The sequence below is a fragment of the Rhinoderma darwinii genome, chromosome 5 (assembly GCF_050947455.1).
Source record: "Rhinoderma darwinii isolate aRhiDar2 chromosome 5, aRhiDar2.hap1, whole genome shotgun sequence".
NCBI lineage: Eukaryota > Metazoa > Chordata > Amphibia > Anura > Rhinodermatidae > Rhinoderma > Rhinoderma darwinii.
The window spans coordinates 110,997,767-111,020,699 of NC_134691.1; the positions used below are offsets into that span (position 1 = coordinate 110,997,767).

The 22,933-nt window shown below is 40.5% G+C and overlaps 1 protein-coding gene across 2 annotated transcripts in view; it reads right to left on the bottom strand.

Annotated features, from left to right (window-relative positions):
- Nucleotides 1-22,933, bottom strand: part of LAMA1 (laminin subunit alpha 1) — a 166,915-nt gene that overhangs the window by 129,408 nt on the left and 14,574 nt on the right. For both annotated transcript variants that reach the window (XM_075826407.1, XM_075826408.1), the window contains exon 2: nucleotides 241-411. In XM_075826407.1, coding sequence (XP_075682522.1) covers nucleotides 241-411 — 171 coding nt within the window. The remainder of the gene's footprint in view (nucleotides 1-240; nucleotides 412-22,933) is intronic.

Here is a 22,933-nt window from a genome sequence, read left to right on the forward strand (position 1 = left end):
TTTCATGATCAGCCAATCTAAATGGAAATACATTATGAATCTGAGATTTCCCTGAAAAGATAATCCTGACCTACCTTTCTATTTCCAATAATAACACAAGCTTTTCGCCCCATCTAATTTCTCAATCTAGTCTAACCAACAATACTAAGGTAAACTAAAAAAATATACATCAAACTGCAAATTTCCTGTGCACAAAAGTATTTTCTAAAAATAGATAACATACAATATAGGAAAAGGTACCTTTGGGATTAACACTGTTCTGATCACATATACGACATTGTGGATTCCGTACTATCCTACCCGGAACATGTTCAACCAGTTTGCAGAACATCTCAGGTCCCTTTTCACCACAGGTGGCATTGGTGCTGATGTCTGAATTACTGGCAAGATTTAAGATAGCCGGGAATAAGCCTAAAATCAGAAAGAAGTAGAGAACATTGCGGAAGACAATAGATGCCATGGATAGATATTTTTAGTTTCTTGACCATTATATTATTATTTATTAATGTTCTTATTTCCAAGTTAAGACTCAACAATGATAACAACATTTGATGTAAAAATTAAACCATAAAGATAAGTTATCAGGACAGACATTACCCTGCAGACATAGCTGCTAAAATAATAAATGGAATTTGCAAGATCTGCAATTTTAGTGCTCTTGAAACGTGACCACAGAAAAAGAATCCAAAAGCTTTTTGGCAATTGAACTGCATGATTGCCTCCATACCCAGAGCACAGACCAGACAGACAGGGGCCAGACAGTGTGAGCAAAATAAACAATGGTGTACACTAGTATCAGGAAAATTATATGTGTAAGTAGGAAATAAGAGATAGCTCGATAGCTAGATAGATAGATTTTAGACAGATAGATGATAGATGATAGATAGATAGATAGATAGATAGATAGATAGATAGATAGATAGATAGATAGATAGATAGATAGATAGATAGATAGATAGATAGATAGATAGATAGATAGATAGATTTGGTATATTGGCAGTGTTCTGGCAGCAGAGAAGAGGAAAATCAGTTTGGTAGCACTCAAGTCATAGATATTTTTCGAAAAAACAGGCAGCACTCAAAAAGTTGGAGCAAAATTAGAAAAGGTGCTTTATTCCATTAATCCAATACAGCAAAGTTTCAGATCTTCAATAGAGCATTTTTCAAGCTTGAAAAAGGCTCTATTGAAGAGCTGAAACGTTGCAATTTTTGACGGATGGAATAAAAGCATATTTTCTACTTTTGCTATATCTCTGGAGTGCTGCCTGATTTTTGGAATATAGATAGATAGATAGATAGATAGATAGATAGATAGATAGATAGATAGATAGATAGATAGATAGATAGATAGATAGATAGATAGATAGATAGATAGATAGATAGATTTGGTATATTGGCAGTGTTCTGGCAGCAGAGAAGAGGAAAATCAGTTTGGTAGCACTCAAGTCATGCCAGCCACGCCATTTCTCAAACAATACTGCATAATTAAAAAGTAGAACCCTTAGGTTCACACTTTTGATGTGAGCTTTTGATTTTAAGCATAAAAAGAGGAATAATAGTCTTTTGTTTATGCTTAATGAGTCACCCCTAGTGCATCAATAAATGCACCAAACTGCCCTATGTGAGCCTGGTCTAAGTATGTGTTTACTATAGATGTTTATGAACCAACGTAAACTTCAGATTTCAGATATGAATGTTCCTGTTGCCCCTTGATACTTGTTTTTGTCTGAGGGTTAATACATCAGAATTACTGTGGAAGTTAAATTATGATTACAATGTAAGCGAATAAAATACATATGTATAAAGTGGGTTTGTATTTCCCACACCTTAGATTATGGAGGTCACCCGGTCTCAAGACTTCGTCCTATGTTTAGTACTATTTTAAGTTTTAGGCCAGATAAACAGAATCTTCAAACTTTCAGATTATGTACATAATGAATTTTACTATTAGTTATGTATTTTCTAATATGAAAAGTATGATATCCTTTTTACATGACTTTGCCTCAGACCATTAATATGTATGTAGCTTCGGCTTACCCCAGCACACACAAAAGGAGAGAAGAGCAATTTCTTCAATATAAATTGATTTATTGTTTCATTAGTTGCTGTATTTCATATATTATTTCATATAGAAAAGTCAATCTTGCAGAAACCTTTGAATGAGGCGACTTAAATAGACGTTTCAGCCAATCCACAGCCTTTGTCACTGTCGCTGTAAGGGGGAGTAGTCATTAATACAACTAGTCAGTATGATCTGTGTATCAATCGACATATTAGTGAATAGAGATAATGGACGTCTATAAAGTAGTATGTATATATATATATATATATATATATATATATATATATATATATATATATATAAAAAGTGGTTGAAAATAGAACCATAACACAGGAACCTTCGTATTGAAATTACTGCAAATGGGAGCATAAGGATCTAGCTAGCTAGCAGGGCAAATTTATCTAAAACAATGACTCATATTGCAGCAATGACAGAAGTATAAACTTTATACAGTTCGCAATAATGTTACCATAAGCATGAATCGAAAGGTGGAAGCGGGTTCATACCCCTCTTCAGAGAAGACCATACCATAAAATACCGGAGAAATGAGAACAGGCAGTTTGAATGAAGTTTATCTGTAGGTGTATGGAGGTTGAACGTGGGAGTCTACCAAACATTCCAAAGTGAACTTGTTAGGAGAGAGCATCGCTCTTAAATGTGTGGGTGGCGGATGTACGTCAGTTCTAAGAAGCGGAAGTGAAGTCCTTGCTAAGAAGGGTGTATTGGCTTCACTGTCCATGGAGTATCAAAATGGCGGATGATCGACTTCCGTTTTAACGTAACGACGCTGTGTGTCATCGTCATGGAGATGATAAGTATGTGTAACTACTAAACCGGCATGTAGGTAATATTGGCTCTTTATCATTGAATTATGCGGTATACACTAACAGGCGAAGTTGATGAGGTATAGAATAGTGCAATCAATGTAGGTATGTGGACGGATTGTATGGGTGTAAGTGTAAGATAAAATAAGCTTGGATGAAAAATATGTATGTAAAGAAGCGGGAGGAGGAGAGAGAAAAGACACAAGAGTTGATGGATAGAAAATCATAACAGAATAAGCAACCGGTTTTATAGTATTATTACCTGGTCCAGAAATGGAAAATAGTCTAGAAAAAAGAAAAAAACAGTAATGACAAAACATTCGCAGATGGTATTAATAACATTTTAGTTAAATAAAAATGGTGCATTACAATAGGTGACGTAATTATGATAAGATGAATTCTATAAACCTGATATTTATACACCTTGATGATTATGTCAATAAGTCAAATTCCCTGTTTAGTCCCTTCGGAGCCAGGGTCTGCAGTGTGTGGATCCAGTAGGATTATCATTCCTTCAGGGGGCAGATATGATTGCCGCCCCTACGTTCTCTCGGTACTCGTTCAATGATTTGAAGTTTGAATTGGGACAAATTGTGTTTTGATTTATGAAAATGTTCTGGTATGGCTAACTCGATTTTATTGCACCGAATAGTTGATTTGTGGCCAGCTATGCGATCTCGCATGTGTTGTGTAGTTTCGCCAATGTAAACTAGCCCACACGGACATTTAACTAAGTATACCACAAAATTTGATTCACAGGTATAGAAGCCTTTGATTGGAAAGGATTTGTTAGTGTGAGGGTGTTGAAACCTATCAGCCATGATAATGTTAAAGCAACAGGAGCAGTGAAGGCAGGGAAAGGTGCCGTTGCGTTTGGATTTTAAGAAAGTCTGCACTCGTAATTTGCTGGTACTACATATGTCGGCTCTGATTAATCGATCAAGAAAGTTAGGGGGTCGTTTTAGACACATCATTGCAGGGAGAGAAAATTCTTCGATGTTCGAGTAAGCTGTGTGTAAAGTGTGCCAATGTTTATTAATCACATGTTGGAGTTTTGGTACGAGTGGGTGATATGTATTTAATGAATGGAATTCGAATGATCCTCTTAGTGTCTATGTGTAGTGTGGGCTCACCCCCTAAGGTTTTTGTGAGTTCCCGTCTGGGCGTAGTTGTGGGATAGCCTTTTTGTTTTATTTATCGGACATCTCCCTCAATCCTGAGTCACGTGTTTCCCTGACTGTCACTATTCTGGAAACCCGTTTGAATTGTGATTTGGGTAAAGATAGTTTGGTTTTTTTAGGATGACTGCTATCAAAATGTAGTCCATTCCTTCCTATCGGTTGGTTTGGAGTATAGGCCTATGGAAAGACGACCCATTTAATTTTTCTCCACTAGAGTGTCTAGAAACCTTATTTCGTGAGGGTCGGTGTTGAGTGTAAATTGTAATTCCTCTCGTATACTGTTGATTTCTGTGTAGAATTCCTTAAGTGAACGCTCTGGGCTTTTCCAAATGCAAAAGATATCATCTATATAACGAAATCAGAATAATGCATGTTCCCTAAAATTAGAATAGACGTGTTCTTCTACAAATGCTGCCATATAGGCATTAGCATGAGCGGGGCTACGTTTGAGCCCATAGCAGTACCGCAAATTTGTTTATAGTAGTTATCTCCAAAGAGAAAAAAATTCTCATTTAATATAAGTTGTAAAATCTCTAAACATAGAGTTTTGGACTTAGTGGTCATATCTGTGATGTCGACTAAACAGGGAGTTTGACCTATTGACATAATCATCAAGGTGTATAAATATCAGGTTTATAGAATTCATCTTATCATAATTATATCACCTATTGTAATGCACCATTTATATTTAACAAAAATGTTATTAATACCATCTGCGATGGTTATGTCATGCTCAATAATTACTGTTTTTTCTTTTTTCTAGACACGCTAGAATATTTTCTATTTCTGGATCAGGTAATAATACCATAAAACCGGTTGCTTATTCTCTGTTATAATTTTCTATCCATCTCCCCTTGTGTCTTTTCTCTCTCCTCCTCCCGCTTCTTTACATACACATTTTTCATCCAAGCTTATTTTATTTTAAACTTTCACCCATACAATTCGTCCATATACCTACATTGTTTGCACTATTCTATGCCTCATCAACTTCGCCTGTTAGTGTATACAGCATAATTAAATGATAAACAGCCAATATTACCTACATGCCGGTTTAGTAATTACACATACTTATCATCTCCATGGCGATGACACACAGCGTTGTTACGTCAAAACGGAAGTCGATCATCCGCCATCTTGATACTCCATGGACTCTTCACAGTGAAGCCAATACACCTTTTTTTTTTTAGCAAGGACGTCACTTCCACTTCTCGGAACTGACGTACGTCTGTCACCCACACATTTAAGAGCAATTCTCTCTCCTAACGAGTTCACTTTGGAATGTTTGGTAGACTCCCACGTTCAACCTCCATACACCTACAGATAAACTTCATTCAATCTGCCTGTTCTCATTTCTCCGGTATTTTATGGTATGGTCTTCTCTGAAGAGAGGTATGTACCCACTTCCACCTGTTTATTCAAGTTTATGATAACATTATTGCGAACTGTATAAATTTTATACTTCTGTCATTGCTGCAATATGAGTGATTGTGTCAGATAAATCTGCCCTGCTAGCTATCTAGATCCGTATTCTTCCCTTTGTAGTAATTTCAATACGAAGGTTCCTGTGTTATGGTTCTTTTTTCAACCACTTTATATATATATATATATATATATATATATATATATATATATATATATATATATATATATATATACTACTTTATAGATGTCCATTATCTCTATACATTAATTTGTTGATTGATACACAGATCATACTGACTAGTTGTATTAATGCCTAATTTTCTTCCCCTCACAGCGACAGTGACAAAGGCCGAGGATTGGCCGTAATGTCTATTTAAGTTGCCTGATTCAAAGGTTTCTGCAAGATTGTCTTTTCTACATGAAATAATATATGAAATACCTCTACTAATGAAACAATAAATCAATTTATATTGAAGAATTTGCTCCACTTGCCTTTTGTGTGTGCTGGGGTAAGCCGAAGCTACATATTTCAGGGAATCAATCCCAAACCTTCTAGCACCACGTTATACCCAGGGGAGTGCATCCCATATTTTCTCTAGACCATTAATATATATGAGCATGACACATTGTTTAGCTTTATATATGTGAGGGAGGGGCTGGTGATGATCCAGCTGTCGTGGTCCATGTCGGTACCAACGACAGAATAAATGGTAGGTGGAGGAGCCTTAAGAATAATTTTAAAGAACTAGGCTACAAGCTGAAGGGAAGGACCTCCAAAGTAGTATTCTCAGGAATACTGCCTGTGCCATGCGCATCACAGGAAAGACAGCGGGAGCTCAGGGAGTTAAATGCATGGCTGAAGTCTTGGTGTAGAGGAGAAGGATTTGGGTTCCTAGAGCACTGGGCTGACTTTTCATTGGGGTACAAACTGTATTCTGCAGATGATTTGCACATAAATGGAAGGGGGTCCGCTGTGCTGGGGGAGAGAATTCTAGCTGGGGTGGTGGAGTATTTAAACTAGGGCTGAGGAGGGAGGTCAATGTAGAAAAAAAAGGGATAGCCAGGTTAGAGAGGGGTCAGACTATATTGGTGGGGGGAGAAACAGAATGTGGGGAGAGGACTAGACAACAAGATAAGGAGATCCTTTCGTTACAAAACATCAGTGTAAATAAAAAGGCCCAATTAATGTCAAATCACATTTCTGATAATAAAAGTGCAAAACTGACAGGCAAGTTAAAGTGTATGTTCACAAATGCCAGAAGTCTAGCAAGCAAAATGGGGGAGCTGGAGGCCTTGATACTGGAAGAAAATATAGATATAGTTGGTGTTGCTGAAACATGGCTGGACTCTTCACATGACTGGGCTGTAAATCTACAGGGTTTTACACTTTTTCGGAAAGACAGGACAAATAGGAAAGGTGGTGGTGTATGTCTGTATGTGAGAAGTGATATGAAGGCGAGTGTGAAAGAGACAATAGTGGGTGAATACTGTGAGGAGGTTGAAACCTTGTGGGTGGAACTAGAAAGGGAGGTAAACACTGAAAAAATTACTTTTGGTGTCATCTATAGACCCCCCAATATAACTGAGGAGATGGAAGTTCAGCTATATAAACAGATGGAGCGGGCTGCACAGGTGGGTGCTGTAGTGATAATGGGAGATTTTAATTTCCGGGATATTAATTGGTGTCATGGTTCAGCTTCAACTGCAAAGGGGAGACATTTCCTCAACCTGTTGCAGTAAAATTTTATGGGCCAGTTTGTGGAAGACCCGACTAGAGGTGAAGCTCTGTTGGATCTGGTCATTTCTAATAATGCAGATCTTGTTGGGAATGTCAATGTTCGTGAAAACCTCGGTAACAGTGATCATAATATAGTTACATTTTACCTATACTGTAAAAAACAAACGCAGGCTGGGAGGGCAAAAACATTTAATTTTAAGAAAGCCAATTTCCCCAGGATGAGGGCTGCAATTCAGGATATGGACTGGGAAGAACTAATGTCAAATAATGGAACAAATGATAAATGGGAGATTTTCAAATCTACTTTGAGTTATTATAGTGCAAAATTTATTCCTATAGGTAACAAGTATAAACGACTCAAATTAAACCCCACATGGCTTACACCTTCTGTGAAAGGGGCAATACACGACAAAAAAAGGGCATTTAAAAAATACAAATCTGAGGGTACATCTGCAGCCTTTGTAAAATATAAAGATCTTAATAAAATCTGTAAAAAGGTAATAAAATTAGCAAAAATACAAAATGAAAGGCAGGTGGCCAAGGATAGTAAAACAAATCCCAAAAAATTCTTCAAGTATATAAATGCTAAAAAGCCAAGGTCTGAACATGTGGGACCCCTAGATAATGGTAATGGGGAGTTGATCACAAGGGATCAAGAGAAGGCAGAGTTACTAAATGGATTCTTTAGCTCTGTATATACAACAGAAGAAAGAGCAGCTGATGTAGCCGGTGCCAGTGCTGTTAATATATCAGTTGATATACTGAATTGGATGAATGTAGATATGGTCCAAGCTAAATTAAATAAAATAAATGTGCACAAGGCCCCGGGACCAGATGGGTTACACTCGAGAATTCTTAAAGAGCTTAGTTCAGTTATTTCTGTCCCCCTTTTCATAATATTCAGAGAATCTCTAGTGACTGGCATAGTGCCAAGGGACTGGTGCAGTGCAAATGTGGTGCCGATTTTCAAAAAGGGCTCTAGGTCTTCCCCGGGTAATTATAAACCAGTGAGCTTAACATCCATCGTGGGGAAAATGTTTGAGGGGCTATTGAGGGATTACATACAGGATTATGTGACAATAAATAGCATTATAAGTGACAGCCAGCACGGTTTTACTAAGGACAGAAGTTGTCAAACTAACCTAATCTGTTTTTATGAAGAGGTGAGCAGAAGTCTAGACAGAGGGGCCGCTGTGGATTTAGTGTTTTTGGACTTTGCAAAGGCATTTGACACTGTCCCCCATAGGCGCTTAATGGGTAAATTAAGGACTATAGGTTTAGAAAATATAGTTTGTAATTGGATTGAGAATTGGCTCAAGGACCGTATCCAGAGAGTTGTGGTCAATGATTCCTACTCTGAATGGTCCCCGGTAATAAGTGGTGTACCCCAGGGTTCAGTGCTGGGACCACTATTATTCAACTTATTTATTAATTATATAGAGGATGGGATTAATAGCACTATTTCTATTTTTGCAGATGACACCAAGCTATGTAATATAGTTCAGTCTATGGAAGATGTTCATGAATTGCAGGCAGATTTAAACAAACTAAGTGTTTGGGCGTCCACTTGGCAGATGAAGTTTAATGTAGATAAATGTAAAGTTATGCATCTGGGTACCAAACCCCAGCATGCATCATATGTCCTAGGGGGAGCTACACTGGCGGATTCACTTGTTGAGAAGGATCTGGGTGTACTTGTAAATCATAAACTCAATAACAGCATGCAATGTCAATCAGCTGCTTCAAAGGCCAGCAGGATATTGTCGTGTATTAAAAGAGGCATGGACTCACGGGACAGGGATGTAATATTACCACTTTACAAAGCATTAGTGAGGCCTCATCTAGAATATGCAGTTCAGTTCTGGGCTCCAGTTCATAGAAAGGATGCCCTGGAGTTGGAAAAAATACAAAGAAGAGCAGCGAAGCTAATCAGGGGCATGGAGAATTTAAGTTATGAGGAAAGACTGAAAGAATTAAACCTATTTAGCCTTGAAAAAAGACGACTAAGGGGGGACATGATTAACTTATATAAATATATTAATGGCACATACAAAAAATATGGTGAAATCCTGTTCCTTGTAAAACCCCCTCAAAAAACAAGGGGGCACTCCCTCCGTCTGGAGAAAAAAAGGTTCAAGCTGCAGAGGCGACAAGCCTTCTTTACCGTGAGAACTGTGAATCTATGGAATAGCGTACCGCAGGAGCTGGTCACAGCAGGGACAGTAGATGGCTTTAAAAAAGGGTTAGATAATTTCCTAGAACAAAAAAATATTAGCTCCTATGTGTAGAAATTTTTCCTTCCCTTTTCCCGTCCCTTGGTTGAACTTGATGGACATGTGTCTTTTTTCAGCCGTACTAACTATGTAACTATATGTAACTATGTAAGGCTGTGCCCCATGATTTACGCATTATCCCTCCATGTTTTACACACTGCACCCACACTTCATGCATCACTCACATTCCTGACCCTTTCAGTACTGCCCCCTATATTTTACACATGTTATTCGCCACTCACTATACTCAGTACTGCCCCCTATATTTTACACATGTTATTCGCCACTCACTATACTCAGTACTGCCCCCTATATTTCACACATATTATTACTCCTTGCACATTATACACAATTCATTTATTTTTTACTATGTATCCCATGCACCACATGCCACTCCCCTCAAGGCTAGTGGGAGTGGCTATTATTATTTAACAAACCTGAGCACTTTCCTTCAGCAGCATTTTTGACCTGGCTACGTCCTGTTGGGATTATACCTGCCCAATTTGTGAGTTTGGACATTTTTTGTGTTTTTATATATGTGAAAGGAAGCAACTACATTTTACCAGCTCTCACAAAAGCACTAAATGTGCTTACAGCAGAGATGTGTGCATGGAATCTGTATGGCGGTACACAAGAATCAATAGACATTCAGTGTGTGGTATCACATGGTGTCTCTATATGTCACCATATTATAGAGATGTTCTATTTCTGTATTATGGCATATGAATCTAACAAGAAAAAACGCTCTATGTTCCCACATGAAATGCGTGGCTTATGGAGGTATAGCATGGGCTTTATAGACTTCTAATGCAGCATGAGCCATTTAAAAGTTAGTAATCTGTGAACAACTGTGATTTTTCGAAAACCTTGGTAAATGGCTATTACTTCATGATAGTTTGTCTTCCAGTGTAGATATATTTACATCTGCTATAGCCTTTGTTTTTTAGACATTCTGTATTTTCCCACAACATGGGACACAAGAAGTAAAACCAACAGTCATTTTCTGTGTGTTTGGTAAGAGATCAGCAATTACAAAAACAACTGTAACAACAAGCAAATAATTGTTCCTCCTCTTTTGTTTAAAGTTGTGAGTCAAAAAAAAGTGGCCTCACAGTCTGCAAACACCTGGCCAAGAAAAAAAGGCTCCTACCGAACAGGAAATGAGTGGGATTCAGACACTATTATGCGGCACACAGCAGACAGCTGGGAGCATCTCCTTGAGGCATCCATGGCTGGGTTGCCAAGAAAAATGGCAGAGGATGTTTACTTTTCGTGTCTCTATATTTATGTCTTCCTGTAAGATGTTTTAGTTTGGCTTAGAAAGTTATGTCAAATAGTTAACTTCTTTAATAATGTTTGCATTTAACTTCATGCATGCGATTCCTAAACATTCTTGGAGATCACAGAACAATAGCCCTGCCTAGTATGAAATGCCCCATGTAACATGTTTGTATCTATTAACTTATCCTAACCACTTAGAAAGCAGCTGTTTAAATGTATATATGAAACTGATGCCCAAATGAGAACGGGACAGATCTATTCCTTTACCTTTTCATGCAATAAACATGAAAAACATGAAAAAAATAAACAAACCTAAATCCCAGAGAAACGTACCATGAACTTCAATTGCAAAAGTATAAAACAAATATGATTCAGAACTTTGCCTATATAATAAATACTGGGATATATTATCACAGACCACTGGTTTAACGGAATGTTATAATAACTTTAAGTGTTATCAATTATCAGTTAAATCAACAATCAGCCCAAGGGCAAAAAAACATTTGTCTTAATTACAAAGTATTTGTGAAAACCTGAACAAACACATTAATGGGATCTGGTGTCACTTCTAATCTTTGAAACATTATTAAGGGCAAAAAACAGATGAAGTAGAGAAGGATTGCCACATAGAAAAATAATGCAAGCAATAAGGATTATTTTCCTAAATTGTTATTAGTATGTAAATACGGTAGTTATTAACTAATAAGGAATTTAATAGTTAAGAGGGTTAATGCATGACAACACCATTTTTTTACTTTTATAACCTGTTATAAGTAGGGGTCTGAAACACCAAACATTGCCATAAATTAGTGTGCCCATTTACCTATATTGAGAGGGACTTTACCCCCTTTATGGGTATAGTAATGTGGGCATTTATCAGGACATTTACTTTTGCATTGTGCCAGTTGAATATTGACATAAACATGCTCTAATCCCACTTTGTCTACACCAATCAATATAAGGGAGAGACCTGTCATGTCAATCATGGTGAGCTGGTATAGGCAAAACCGGAAAGGCGCTGCACAGCGCACACTTCTTCTTAAGCTTGGCACATAACACTACCTCCGAGTCAGTATTAAAACTATGTTTTCTATAAAACACTGCAGCCCTTTAGAAAAAAACATAGTTTAATATGATCGGGACAGCTGAACTATTACATGCTGCCCGCAGTTTGGTCAGCATGATCTTGATGACTGGTACCCTTTAAAGAGTTGTCTCATCCAGCCAACTCTGTTGTAGTTTAATGCTGTTTGCCACAAGTCTGTTTTTTCCAATCTATGTGGCCATTAATTTCAGCTGCTGCAAGGGAAATGTAGTATTTCACGAAACCTGCGTTTTGATTGGGCTTTCTTCTTTGGCTTATGGGGGGCCCAGAGTGATAGACCAACAGTATCTTTATGTGTTGCATATGCCACAATAGGGCATATGGAAAGTATTAGTCTAGATGGGACAACACCATTAAAAAGTAGGTTTACATTGGACTTACAAGGCAATAATTATCTGACATAATGTCATGTATGAACAATTCAGTACAAATTCAGGCACCTGCACATCTTCTGTATTATGAAACATTTCAATGTTAGTAATAATATTTTAATCAATGATTTCTGAAAATATTCAAGGACATCAAAATTAATACATGATTAAACTGACCCTTCTTCATCTAAAAATATTGTATACAGGAGGTCGTTGGGAATAAAATACTTCCTCTGCTTTTAATTTGGTGTTTATAGTCTTCTTTCAGCATATCAGCCTGAAGACTTCAGTTCAAAGCTTTCTAAGAAGTTTAAAATACTGGGAAGCAGTAGAACTTTCAGAAATTTCAAGGAACAGCATTATTTTGGTGTAAATCACAGGGTTGACCTCAGTCATAGTCTAAAAATGTCATCGATTGAAGTAAACGTCATAGCAATTATAGCACAGAACAAAGAGGAAACAATTATCTGCAGAAGAGATAACTACAAGCCAAGCAGTGAAGGTATTCTACTGCAACCTCCTTCAATAATAATGCAAACTAATTACGAATTAACGTAAAATAATGTAAATTCCAAAAGATTCGAAAACAAATAATGTTATTGGCAGTTAGCAATTAAGTACATGGGTTAGCCACAAGTTAACACTGGTAAAAAAAAAAAATGGCTAAAATATTCCTGTTTTGCTATATTATCTTAAAATATACAAGTAGCCAGAGCAAAATGTAAAGCTAAATTATAAATAGCCCTCCTCCACTAGTCACAATATTTATTCACTCTGTATAAGGACCACAATGACCTGAATGTTTGCTCCATAATGTTGATAAGGAGCACCACATCTATAGTTGTTTAGTCATGAAACAAAACAAAAAAGTCGTTTTATAGCATAAATCTCTATTATAGCTCTTTATTGCATAATTTTCGAGTTTTCTGAATGGAATAGTTGTTTTTATTTTGGTTGTCATTGCTACGTCTAAGAACGTGAATATATGCATACAAATAAGAACAATGTAATCTCCTTAGAAAATGAGAAGACATAGTATGCTACATTTGAGGCAATTCCTAAGCATTCAGGTAAAAATATAAAATCAAAGTAATTATAGTAGATAAATTTAAATGATTCTGGACAAACAACCATAGTAAAAATACCCATTGATTATACAGCAGGCTGCCTTTAGAAAATCCTGTAAAACCTTGCACAACAGGATTGAAACAAGCAAGATTGAAGAATATATCTTCATTATTGACTAAATATTTCAATATTTTGAGGGGAAAAAAAAGTGCTTACGCATTTTTGGTTAACCTAACCTTTAATCATAGCTTATTAGATAATAGCAAGAATTACACAACAGAGATGGAACTTGAAGCTCCTGGGGCCTAATACAAAATGTGTAACTGGACCCCCTTATCTAATATGATATTATATATGATATTATAATACTAATGTCTTCACCTGTGGCAGTGTGGCCTTTGGGCCTCTTTTAGGAACTAGGGCTTGGGTGCGACAGTTGCCTCTAAACTCCCCATAGCTAGATCCCTGCTATACAAATAGCTAACGGTGACCAGTAACCAGAACAATAACACAAGGGCGTTGAGAATAGGGCAACAGTTTGAGGTCTTGGTGGCTGCTACGGCTGCTGTATGTAGTGAGCAATTCTCTCCTAAAATTAAGGCTTCTATGGTAGATCACATTTACACATCTGGAATTCAATGGAGCATGGCAGGTTTTTTTTTCAGTTGGCTTATGTATAAACAAAAACCCTCTGCGTGCCTCCATATGAATTTGGAAGGCATACAGTCCTACAGTAGAGGCTCCATATACCTCTATGAAAGACATATAACGGTGCTCCAGCCGTGCAGAAAACAGCAGCATGGACCCATTCATTGGGAGCCCCACCGGTCAAAAGTGATGCAATATCTTAAGCGTTATGTCATCACTTTATGAGATGGGAATAACTTTTTAACATGACGTGTTTCAGATACCGGCCCATAGGTGGATGCTTTGTGATCTATTTTATTTTAAAATACAGGGCATCGAATGGGTCTAACTTCTATCTAGGGGCAGAGATCTGAGATAAATCTTGTTAAAATTGGGAGTTGTTTTGGATCTTTTTACTAGATACTAGGATAAAAAAATCTAGTATATTTGCCAGGAAAAGACTATGACACAGCACATTCATGGAACAAAGTAGGAGATTAACTATATTAGGATAAATATTATTCAAAAGTTTCAACACTCTCTTGAAAAATTAAGCTTTTGGTGTAACATAATGTCATTCCCCATATGCCTACTCACTGCATTTCCAACGCAAAGTAAAGTCACATAAAGGACAAACTAAAATATTAAGAATCTTGATGTTTCACATAGAAAGTTAATGAACAATCAACAGTAAATCATTGTTCTCAGCCAGAATGTACAGAATACCAGAGGGGTTAACTGGTTATGCCTCAGAGCTGCTTAATACACTACAGTATGTAAAATGTGGTCAGATTATTCAGGACTCCAGGGGTCAATCATTAGTATGCTGTAGACGAGACTGGAAGAGGCTTGTGAGATTTTGGAGATATCATGCTGTAATACAATGAACTATACAGAAAGAATTATGGAACTAAGTTTTAAAGTTATGTGAGAGAAAGTAAGTCAGAAACAAAACATGCATTATGGCTTGGGTAAACAGCCAAGTCTCTGCTATAGATGCATGAGTACAGATATTAAGTGCATTATTTCTTGGCTAATGTGATAATAACTACATTGAAGTAGCAGTGTTAATTATAGTCATAGCACTTGAGGGCGTACAGGGACAGATTCATGGAAGGGTAAAAGACAATATTATAATAATATTTCAATTACAAATAAGGGCCTATTTTGCAAATGCATTTTATCTTATGTAAATAAGTTTACAGTTGCATTATTTTACATAATCTTCCCAGAACAAAATGTTATTTGTGCAATTCCATGTTTCAGATACTGTATCAATCTAAATAGAATGAATTTTCCCCAGATCACATAGCTAAGAACGGTAGCGCCACGATCTATATGAAGGACTTTTAGATGTATCATAAATATAGAGGCCTTTGTTTCCCTAAAACTCAGAGATGATACATATGTGCCATGTAATGATGGGGGTAGGGAAACAGACAAGTGAGCCCTAATCTACCCGCCACTCAGTCCCTGCCTACATGCAACGACCCGCCCTAGGCGACGGGGTACAACTGGGTGACGGTCCCTACGCTCAGTAAGTGCACGACAGACAAACAGGCAAGGGTACACAAAGCTAAGGGAAATGGGGCAGTTGCCCACGGCAACACCGTGAGCAACAAGAGTGGTGAACGAGCCGAGTCATACCAGGAGTGTATGAGGTACCAAACGCAGAGCAGGAGAGTAGTGAACAAGCCGAGTCAAACCAGGAGTGTACGAGGTACCAAACGCAGAGCAGGAGAGTAGTCAACAAGCCAGGGTCAGTATGAAGCAGGGTCAAGAATAGTTCAGAAGCTGCAGCAGGGCCAGGAAATCAAACGAGAAGAATCACAAGCAAGGAGGAACAGGAAAGGCAGGTATAAATAGACAGAGGGAGGGAGCTAGCTCCGTCTGGCCAGGCTGTGATAGGCTCTCCCACTCCTAAGCCTGCCATCCTGAGTGGTGGAAGATGGAGTCAGTCTCACAGACATAGAAGCAGGTGCAGACTGATTACCTATGGGCGTTGACACAGAAGCTGTGCCTGGCAGATCCTTTACAGTACCCCCCCCCCCTTTTATGAGGGGCTACCGGACCCTTTCTAGGTGGACCTGGTTTATTGGGGAAACGAAGGTGGAACCTCCTGACCAATACCCCAGCGTGAACATCCCGGGCGGGTACCCAAGTCCTCTCCTCAGGCCCGTATCCTCTCCAATGGACCAGGTACTGGAGGGAGCCTTGGGCCATCTTGCTGTCCACAATCTTGGCCACCTCGAATTCCACCCCCTCAGGGGTGAGAACGGGGACAGGAGGTTTCCTCGAGGGAGCCAAGGACAGGGAGCAGCGTTTAAGGAGGGAGGCATGAAACACATCGTGTACTCGAAAAGATGGGGGCAACTCCAGTCGGAAGGAGACAGGATTGAGGACTTCAATGACCTTGCACGGCCCTATAAACCGGGGAGAAAACTTCTTGGACGGGACCTTAAGGCGCAAGTTCTTAGACGATAGCCACACCAGATCCCCGACCATAAACAAGGGGTTAGCAGAACATCTTCTATCTGCCTGAGTTTTTTGTATGCTCTGGGACGCCTCTAGGTTCTTCTGAACCTGGGCCCAGATTGTGCACAGTTCCCGATGAACGACCTCTACCTCGGGATTGTTGGAACTACCAGGTGAAACGGAGGAGAACCGTGGATTAAACCCAAAATTACAGAAAAAAGGGGAGACCCCTGATGAGTTACTGACCCGGTTATTAAGGGAAAATTCGGCGAGGGGAATGAATGAGACCCAATCATATTGACAGCCAGAGATAAAACACCTTAAATATTGTTATAGAGACTGATTAGTCCTCTCAGTTTGGCCATTAGTTTCAGGATGGAAGGCAGAGGAGAAGGACAGATCAATCTCCAACTTTTTACAGAAGGCTCTCCAAAACAATGAAACAAATTGTACCCCTCTGTCAGAAACAATATTGACAGGGACCCCATGGAGACGCAGGATGTGTTTGACAAACAAGGTAGCTAACGTCTTAGCATTGGGTAGTTTCTTGAGGGGCACAAAGTGGCACATCTTACTGAAGCGGTCTACTACAACCCACACCACCGACTTGCCTTGAGATGGAGGCAAATCGGTGATAAAATCCATGGAGATATGGGTCCAAGGTCTCTGGGGAATGGGCAAAGAACGTAGTAAGCCCGCTGGTCGGGACCTGGGAGTCTTGGACCTAGCACAAACCTCACAAGCGGCGACGTAGGCCTTAACGTCTATAGGCAACCCAGGCCACCAATAGTTTCTGGCAATGAGGTGCTTGGTACCCAGGATGCCTGGATGACCAGATAGTGCAGAGTCATGATTTTCCCTAAGTACCCATAGCCGGAATTGCAGGGGAACAAACAGCTTGTTCTCAGGAAGGTTCCCGGGAGCTGAACCTTGATCAGCCGCAATTTCAGAGACTAAATCAGCATCAATAGAGGAAATGATTATACTTGGAGGCAAAATACAAGCAGGATCTTCCTCCGAAGGAGGGCTGGCCATGAAGCTACGCGACAGTGCATCAGCCTTAATATTTTTAGACCCAGCCCTATAGGTAACCAAAAAGTTGAATCTGGTAAAAAATAACGCCCATCGAGCTTGTCTCGGGTTTAGCCTCCGGGCAGATTCTAGGAAAACCAGATTCTTGTGGTCGGTAAGGACCGTTACCTGGTGCCTAGCCCCCTCCAGGAAGTGGCGCCACTCTTCAAATGCCCATTTAATGGCTAAAAGTTCGCGGTTGCCAATATCATGGTTACTCTCAGTGGGCGAAAACTTCTGGAGAAGTAGGCACAGGGACGGAGATGGTTGAGGGACCTGGTACCCTGGGACAAGACAGCCCCCACTCCCACCTCGGATGCGTCAACCTCCACGATAAATGGCTCCATTTGGTTGGGCTGAACCAGCACCAGGGCCGAGATAAAGCACTTGTTAAGGACCTCAAAAGCCTGGACAGCCTCAGGAGGCCAGTGGAGGAGATCAGCACCTTTGCGAGTGAGGTCCGTAAGAGGCTTAGCGATGACCGAGAAGTTAGCAATAAATCTCCTGTAATAATTAGCGAACCCCAAGAAACACTGTAACGCCTTCAGGGAGGCAGGTTGGACCCATTCCGCCACAGCCTGGACCTTGGCGGGGTCCATGCGGAATTCATGAGGAGTGAGGATTTGACTCAAAAATTGTATCTCCTGCACCCCAAACACACATTTTTCGGTCTTCACAAACAGTTTGTTTTCCCGAAGGACCAGGAGCAACTTCCTGACATGCTCAATGTGGGAGGACCAGTCCTTGGAAAACACAAGTATGTCATCAAGGTACACTACAAGAAATACCCCCAGGTAATCTCTTAAAATCTCATTTATGAAATTCTGGAAGACCGCGGGAGCATTACACAACCCAAAGGGCATGACGAGGTATTCGAAATGACCTTCGGGCGTGTTAAACGCAGTCTTCCACTCATCCCCCTCTTTGATGCGGATAAGGTTATACGCCCCCCGTAGATCAAACTTAGAGAACCATTGGGCCCCCTGAACCTGATTAAAGAGATCAGGAATGAAAGGAAGGGGATACTGGTTCCTTACAGTGACCGTATTCAAGTTACGGTAGTCAATGCATGGCCTAAGACCACCATCCTTCTTCCCTACGAAGAAGAAGCCAGCACCTACCGGAGAAGTAGAGGGCCGAATGTAACCCTTGGCCAGGCATTCCTGGATATACTCTCTCATGGCTTCACGTTCGGGACAAGAGAGATTAAATATCCTACCCTTAGGGAGCTTAGCTCCTGGTACCAAATCGATAGCGCAATCGTATTCTCTATGAGGAGGTAACACTTCGGAGGCCTCCTTAGAGAAAACATCAGCGAAGTCCTGCACAAACTCAGGTAGTGTGTTCACCTCCTCAGGGGGAGAAATAGAATTAACAGCAAAACATGACGTCAAGCATTCATTACACCATTTGGTAAGCTCCCCAGTATTCCAGTCAAACGTGGGATTATGCAACTGCAACCAGGGAAGGCCTAAAACCAAATCGGACGATAATCCCTGCATCAACAGTACAGAGCACTGCTCCAAATGCATGGAGCCAACAAGGAGTTCAAAAACAGGGGTATGCTGTGTAAAATAACCATTAGCAAGAGGAGCGGAGTCGATACCCACTACGGGACAGGTTTAGGCAAATCAATCAAAGGCATGGCTAGAGACATAGCAAATTCCACAGACATGATATTAGCAGAAGACCCTGAATCCACGAAGGCACTGCCGGTAGCAGACCTACCACCAAAAGAGACCTGAAAGGGAAGCAAGATTTTATTATGTTTCATATTTACGGGAAATACCTGTGCGCCCAAGTGACCTCCCCGATGATCACTTAGGCGCGGAAGTTTTCCGGCTGCTTATTCTTACGCCTAGGACAGGTGTTCACTTGATGCTTGTCATCCCCACAATAGGAGCAGAGACCATTCTTCCTGCGGAACTCACTACGTTGTCGGGGGGACACGGAGGCCCCGAGTTGCATAGGTACCTCCGAGTCTTCCGTGGAAGAGCGAAGCAACGGGACCTCGGGAGGCATCATGGGGGAGTCAGAGGGAAAAAAACAAAAACGTTCAAGTTGTCGTTCCCTGAGACGTCGGTCAAGTCGTACCGCTAAAGCCATAACCTGGTCTAGGGAGTCAGAAGAGGGATAGCTAACTAGCAGGTCTTTCAGGGCGTTCGACAGACCCAACCTAAACTGGCACCTTAAGGCAGGGTCATTCCACCGAGAAGCTACGCACCACTTCCTAAAGTCAGAACAATACTCCTCAACAGGTCTCTTACCCTGACGTAAGGTCACCAGCTGACTCTCGACAAAGGCAGTCCTGTCAGTCTCGTCATAAATGAGTCCGAGAGCAGAAAAGAAAAGATCAACGGAGGAAAGTTCAGGGGCGTCAGGAGCCAAGGAGAAGGCCCATTCTTGGGGCCCTTCCTGGAGCCGGGACATAATTATACCCACCCGCTGGCTCTCAGAACCTGAGGAGTGAGGCTTTAAGTGAAAATAGAGCCTACAACTCTCCCGAAAGGAGAGAAAAGTCTTCCGGTCCCCTGAGAACCGGTCAGGCAACTTGAGGTGGGGTTCAAGAGGTGAGGTGAGGGGCACTACCATGGTAGCGTCAGGCTGGTTGACCCTCAGAGCCATGGCATGGACCAGTAGGGAGAAACCCTGCATTTGCTGAGCCAGGGTCTCAAGGGGGTCCATAGTAGTGTGAGGAACCAGGGTAGACTAGGTATATGGGCTTGTGATTATGTAATGATGGGGGAAGGAAATAGACAAGTGAGCCCTAATCTACCCGCCACTCAGTCCCTGCCTACTTGCAACGACCCACCCTAGGCGACGGGGTACAAGTGGGCGATGGTCCCTACGCTCAGTAAGTGCACGACAGACAAACAGACAAGGGTACACAAAGCTAAGGAAAATGGGGCAGTTGCCCACGGCAACACCGTGAGAAACAAGAGTGGTGAACGAGCCGAGTCAAACCAGGAGTTTACGAGGTACCAAACGCAGAGCAGGAGAGTAGTGAACAAGCCGAGTCAAACCAGGAGTGTACGAGGTACCAAACGCAGAGCAGGAGAGTAGTCAACAAGCCAGGGTCAGTATGAAGCAGGGTCAAATAGTTCAGAAGCTGCAGCAGGGCCAGGAAACCAAGCGAGAAGAATCACAAGCAAGGAGGAACAGGAAAGGCAGGTATAAATAGACAGAGGGCGGGAGCTAGCTCCGTCTGGCCAGGCTGTGATAGGCTCTCCCACTCCTAAGCCTGCCATCCTGAGTGGTGGAAGATGGAGTCAGTCTCACAGACATAGAAGCAGGTGCAGACTGATTACCTATGTGCGTTGACACAGAAGCTGTGCCTGGCAGATCCTTTACATGCTAAACCTTAAAGAGGTTCTCCGGGACTTTTATATTGTTGGTTTATCCTTAGGATAGGTAATCAATATCAGATCGGTGGGGGTTCAACTCCTGGCACCCCCACCGATGAGAAGACTGAAGGGGCTAAATTGCTATAGCAGCTGTGAAGTGTACAATACTGTGCCTTCCAGCAGCTAACCGGTGGGGGTGGCGGGAGTCAGACCCTCACCGATCTGATATTGATGACCTATGCTAAGGATAGGCCATCAATATAAAAGTCCCGGAGAACTCCCGTAACTTTTTTGAATTGCGTTAAGTTATATAATTTATCATTATATCACGCCATACAATCTCACGCGATCCAGTAAAAAACAAAAAAGATACTTTAAATGTATACTTTTTTTAATATTGGAGTCTATGGGTGACAGATAAGCGATGGATAGCATCCATCAGAGGTTTTTGTCAGAGACATCCAGTAAAAGAAACATATACATTCAACGTATAAGTTTTTTAACATAAGAGCCTATGGGCGACAGATGGGTGACCATCCGTCTGAGGTTATCTGTCAAAGGTATACATTTTTCTTACATGTTTATTTAAAATTTCGTGCCATGCATCTCGGGACATGTTGGATTTAGAGTTAAGTTAAGGAAAGAAACATCTGCACATGTACCCCTCAGTGAGTGTCTGCATGATGTCATTCTAGCGTGCAAAGCATGTGGCATAAACTAGCAGAATCATAAATGAATGTGGTTTTTAGATATGTTTTTGGTGCCTTTTTTTATTTTGTGTTATTTCGTATAGGCGTTTTCCTGGCGTTTTCCCATGTTGAAATGTTATTTGAGCAATTCCATGTTTCAGATATTGTATCAATCTATATATAGTCGGTTTTCCCCAGATCATGTAGCTTTAAATTGCAGCATCATGGTCTATGTGGATGACTTTTCGACTAATCATACAGTAAATATAACAGCCTGTGTTTATCCAAAAATTAGAACTAATATATATGTGCCCACCCTTGAATTGTCATGATACCAGTTCAATATAATCTCGCACCATCAGTAAAAAAACTGATAATTAAATGAATGCCGTTGTTTTTAACATGGGAGTCTATGGGCGACAGATGGCCGATCGAGAGGCATCCATCACAGCCATCCAGTAAAAAAAGTATGCCTTAAAAGTAAAATATGTTTTATCTTTGCATGTGTTTTTAAGTGTGTTTTTTTCATTTTGTGTCATTACGTTCAAGTATTTTTAAAATTCTATTGAGTAACCTATGGAGAAAAATGGAAAAAAAAAATGCCAAACCAAAAGCATGCTGGGTATAAAAAAAAAAAAAAAGGCCACTAACCCAAAGGCACTACAAAATTGTCAAATAACAATAAGATGTGTATGGAGACATTCTCGTATTTCACTGTAGACTTTAAAACTAACATCTGGCAGCAGCATTTGTGCCCCCCCCCCCCCCCCCCCAAAGAAACATGAAGAAATTGGCCTTAGGGAGTCTGTATTTAATGTGTAAATTTGGCTTTCCATTCACGTAAATCTCTAGTTCTGTTGAGCTTCACAACGTTTGACTATATGTACAGAATAATAGGCAGGGGTTGTGGCACTGCTGGTTCCTGGTGTAACTGTTCTCTCCCTAACCACAAAATAATTCAAACTGTACACCAAGGTTGAGATGAGATTGGATTTACTATGTCACTGAAGATGTGGTTCATTTATGGTAGTTTGGCACCCAGTGTACTGGGTACATTCAGGACAAGTAGAAGGAAGTAACCATGATTACTCCCCTGCTATCTCATGCTGGTGTCAAAAGGAACTCTAAGGTCCTGTTCACATAGAGTTTTTTTGTAGGCAGAAATTCTTTCAGGAATTTTGAGGCAGATTTTGTACTGGCCGCACTTTTTTTACTGCGTTTTTCGACTTCGGCCATTGAAGCTAATGCAAGGACAGAAGACAAAAAGCGCAGTGAAAAACGCTGAGAAACAAGAACCGCAGGTTTTTCTGCCTCCCATTTATTTCAATGGGAGGTCAGAGGTTGAAATCGCAGCAAGAATGACATGCCACTTTTTTTCCCCGCGAAGGGCAAGAAGGCGCCC